Source organism: Conger conger, chromosome 18 (genome assembly GCF_963514075.1).
Source record: "Conger conger chromosome 18, fConCon1.1, whole genome shotgun sequence".
NCBI classification, from domain to species: Eukaryota; Metazoa; Chordata; class Actinopteri; order Anguilliformes; family Congridae; genus Conger; species Conger conger.
This window is the reverse complement of record NC_083777.1, coordinates 22,968,060-22,972,480: the sequence shown is the minus strand read 5'-3', so window position 1 is coordinate 22,972,480 and position 4,421 is coordinate 22,968,060. Positions and strand designations below refer to the sequence as shown.

The 4,421-nt window shown below is 49.7% G+C and overlaps 1 protein-coding gene across 1 annotated transcript in view; it reads right to left on the bottom strand.

Annotated features, from left to right (window-relative positions):
* Positions 1–877: 877 nt before the first annotated feature.
* bmpr1aa (bone morphogenetic protein receptor, type IAa) overlaps positions 878–4,421 on the bottom strand; it is a 60,370-nt gene continuing 56,826 nt past the window's right edge. The window contains exons 8-13 of the mRNA XM_061227680.1: positions 4,018–4,156; positions 3,453–3,645; positions 2,788–3,085; positions 2,283–2,458; positions 1,592–1,722; positions 878–1,306 (exon numbers count right to left, since the gene is read on the bottom strand). Of these exons, the coding sequence (XP_061083664.1) occupies positions 1,181–1,306; positions 1,592–1,722; positions 2,283–2,458; positions 2,788–3,085; positions 3,453–3,645; positions 4,018–4,156 (1,063 nt within the window). The 3' untranslated portion in view covers positions 878–1,180. The remainder of the gene's footprint in view (positions 1,307–1,591; positions 1,723–2,282; positions 2,459–2,787; positions 3,086–3,452; positions 3,646–4,017; positions 4,157–4,421) is intronic.

Sequence of the window (4,421 nt, the reverse complement as noted above, 5' to 3'; positions counted from 1 at the left end):
TTTTTGGGGCTCAAGTCTTTCACACATTTTCCATTTCCTGTTTTCATGTGAAGCATCTTTGCGACAGATTCTCTTAAAAGTGCTATACAAACAAAACTGAACGGAATTCAATTTCAGCGTGCAGTGAAGGTAACCGTTGTGCACCAGCACCACTAAGCGTTCCTCCGTAACCAGTCTGAAGGCTGGTTTCAGAATCATGTCAAACGAACCGAACGTACACGCACCACATCCTGCCTGGCCTTACCCTCCCCTGTGACATGCATTTTTTTCTCCAACAATAGATTTACACAACAACAAACAAAAAGCAAAAAACAAAAAACCACATTAAAGACAGGAAAACGAGTCAATTTTAGACAAGAAAAACGTTATGCAGATCGCCATATTCTCCTGATAATTTTGTTCCTATGAAAAGTTTGTTTTGTACATTAGGTGTTTCCCGGACTGGATGAGGTCTGTTGTTTTATGCACAGTGAGCCAATCCTGGGATTCAGGCACAGTCCCACTGTCCCACGATGCACTGCACCTTAGAAACCAACCGTAGATGTTTGCAGCATAAAGTGTTTTTTTCCGTTTTTGTATAGGCACAGCATCTAGTTATGATTTATTTACATTTTTAAATACAAATGGATTCCTGTTACCTTCCTTTATAATAACTATACTTAAAGAGTCGGAAATATATTTTAATATGGCAGGAAAAAGACATTGTCCTGGTACAAACAAAACAGCTTGCATGTAAACAGGCGAAAAACAAAATGGCGGGTAATGTCTTTTGCTGACGTGGTGTCGCAGGCGAAGTGCTCCACTTCTTGTTCATGTCGTTTTCTCCTTGAATGACAATCGACCTTCCCCCCAAAACACCCCCCCCCCCTTTCTGATGTAGTCAATGGCTTTCACAGAAAGCACCAATCACAGCTCCTCTCTTCCAATTTCCCAGAATTCTGATGCTCAAGAGCAGGGAGAAAAGAACCAATAGCTGGCTGTCTGCGAGATTCCATTTGTCTCAGCACTGTCTGTGAACCAATTGTCTGTCAGTGCTTGAGTCTGAGGGGCGGGGCTGGCACTTTCTCCCTGTCCCGACTGCCGCCACCCTTCTCTCGAGGTTGAAGCGATAAATTCATAATCATAATCTTACAAACTGCAACGAGTTCCTCCCCTGCGTGGCTGTGAGACGGCGAGCTGCTCATATTTTGATGTCCTGAGATTCCACCATTTTGGCGAGGGTCTTCTTCACACGCAGCACGGTGAGTCGAGAGGCGGGGCTATGGGCCCAGCATTCCGACATGAGCTTCAACATGGCTCTCAGACACTGGGGAGAGACAGAATAACGGAGAGAAAGAGGGAGAGTGAGAAGGGGGGGAGAGAGAGAGAGAGAGAAAGGGGGAGGGGGAGAGAGGCAGTGAAATAGATGGAATGAGCAATGGCATTAGAGAAAAACAAGAAAGTAGCGGTCACACAAATACCATACCTCGCAGTTGCATCATTAGCAAACCCGCCTAAAGAACGTACTTTGAAGACCGAGAAACGTACTTGGGCCATTTTCCCTCTCCAGTAAAGGGCACCAAGGCTGCTCAAGCGGGCGGCCCTGACTCACCTCGTCGCTGTTCCAGCGGTTCGACACGGTGGGCCGGAGGGACTTCACACACACCGCCTCCCGCATGTCCTCGTACGACGGGTCTGTGGGCACCATGTCGTAGTACGGCAACTGGTACTCCTCCACTATACCTGCGGAGAGGACGGCACGAGCCCAGAGACAGAGGGAGGAAGAGAGGGAGAGTGGGAGAGAGGGAGAGAGAGAGAGAGAGAGAGAGAGAGAGAGAGAGGGGGGGGGGGAGAAAGAGAGAGGGGGGAGGGAGAGAGAGAGAAGGAGATTGTGAGGGAGAAGAGAGGGAGAGTGGGAGAGAGAGAGAGAGAGAGGGGGGGAGGGAGAGAAGAGAGAGGGGGGAGGGAGAGAGGGAGAGAGAGAGAAGGAGATTGTGTAATAGTAATATTATTACTCTGATACAGCCAAGTGGTTGTTCCTGTTGTTTCCGCAGTTGCCACCGCATAGCAATTATAGCTTAATTTGCATTCATATTCTAAAGCGTTTCAATATTTCCTGCGTGTGCTTTGGCGAGATTCACAAGTGTATTTCACGCCAATAAAGCATTTCGAATTTGAAATTGAGAGTGAGAGGGAATGGGAGAGGGGGAGAGGGAGAAAGAGAGAGAACTGGCATCATATCAGGGCCCAGCTATAACCACACTAACAGTCCCCCAGCGGACCTCCAGTTCAGGGGAACGTACCTCCAGTGACACAGCGCCGGGCCATCTCCCAGATGATGAGGCCGTAGCTGTAGATGTCGGCCATGATGTAGGCCTGGAAGTGGTTCTTGTTGAGCGTCTCGTCCAGAACCTCCGGAGCCATGTAGCGCTTCGTGCCCACGCGTGTGCTGAGGGGAACGTCCACCTCGTTGGTGTCACTGAACGAGGGAGGGAAGAGGGGTGAGCTCTGGGTTAAACGGGTGCGGTTTAGGGAGGGCATTTCAAGGTAAATCGTTTTTTGGATTTGAATATTTTCTACGCTTTACTGAGCTTTTCTGGTGTATTGGAACCTATGAAACACAAGAAGCGTTAACCCCAACTTCTGGTCCTCTTGGTTGGCCAATCGCGTCAGGGAATATTGACACACTGAACGCACACAGCAGGACAGTACCTGTTGGAGTTGACAGCCAGCCCCAGGTCCGAATGCAGTGCAGTGTAGTGTCGTGTATTTGTTGTCTAGTGTAGTGTGCATAGCGTATATAAATACCTGTTGAACTTGACAGCCAGCCCCAGGTCGGCGATGCAGCAGGTGCCGTTCTTCTTGATGAGGATGTTCTTGCTCTTGAGGTCTCGGTGGGCGATGGCGGGCTTGCCCTGCGTGCCGTAGATCTCCGTGTGCAGGTGGCAGAGCCCGCAGGCCGCAGAGTACGCCAGCTTCAGCAGCGACTTTGTGTCCAGGGTGGTGAACTTCAGGTAGTCGTACAGAGAGCCGTTCTCGTGGTAGTCCGTGATCAGGAAGAGCTGCGTGAATGAACCGGTGCCCTTGATGTCCGCCGCTATGAATCCTGGGAGGAAACGGTGGAGGGGGAACATAAATACGTCATGAACTACAAACATCTGAAGAAGATCGTTATTAGTCGCAGTACAGAACAAAGGGATAACAAAACCTTCAAATGATTGGTTTCAAAGGGACATAGTGGGACATATTTGTTTTCTGAAATTATAACAATCTCACAATTGTTATTGCGACTGATTTTTACAAGATGCCCATTTGAGGGAGGTGAGAGGTCTACTTTAAGAAGAACCGTTTCTTACCCTCAATCCGAAGACCATCAGATGAAGAACTAACTGAAGAGAAGTTCTAACCACCATGTCACATGATGAAAGGTATAGCCAATGATCTCAATGGGTCAGGGGTCATGTGGAACGTACCGAGGATGTTCTCGTGCCTCATGAGGACGGTCTGGTAGATCTCGGTCTCGCGGAACCAGCTGGCCTCCTCGCGGGTGAAGAAGACTTTGACGGCCACCTTCTCCCCTCGCCAGCGGCCCAGCCACACCTCACCGTACCGGCCCTTCCCGATCTGACGCACCATCTGGATCTGCTTGGCGATGGTGCGCTGCACCTGGGGGGGAGCCAGAGGAACAGGAATTGAGCCAGAGAAACAGGAAGCGAGCCAGAGGAACAGGAAGCGAGCCAGAGGTACAGGAAGTGAGCCAGAGGAACAGGAAGTGAGCCAGAAGAACAGGAAGTGAGTCAAAGGAACAGGTAGTAAGCCAGAGGAACAGCAAGTGAGCCAGAGAAACAGGATGTGATCCAGAGCAACAGGAAGTGATCCAGGGCAACAGGAAGTGAGCCAGAGAAACAGGAAGCCAGCCAGAGGAACAGGAAGTGAGCCGGAGGAACAGGAAGTGAGCATGATTTTGATTTATCTCCGGGCTGTGACATCTCGAGATGTTGGGGTATATGGTCTGGAGACACCGTGTGATTGGCTTACCAGCAGGGGGAGGCCGGACCCGCTGCCTGAGCTCTGGGATTGGTTGATCAGGTCTTTGAGGGACTCTCCCACAGGGATGAAGGCCTCGTCCTGCTCCAGGTCCCTGTGGTAGCGCTGCCTCTCCGTCTGCCACTTGTACCTGAAGAGATCGAAAGCGGTAAGAGACTCCGCTGACCAGACACACTACAGCTACACTCTAAACCACTGATATAACATACCACAGCTACACTCTAAACCACTGATATAACATACCACAACTACACTCAAAACCACGCGTATAACATACCACAACTACACTCAAAACCACGGGTATAACATACCACAACTACACTCAAAACCACGGGTATAACATACTACAGCTCTAGTCTAGACCACTGATATAATGTTCCAGAGCTAGTCCATTT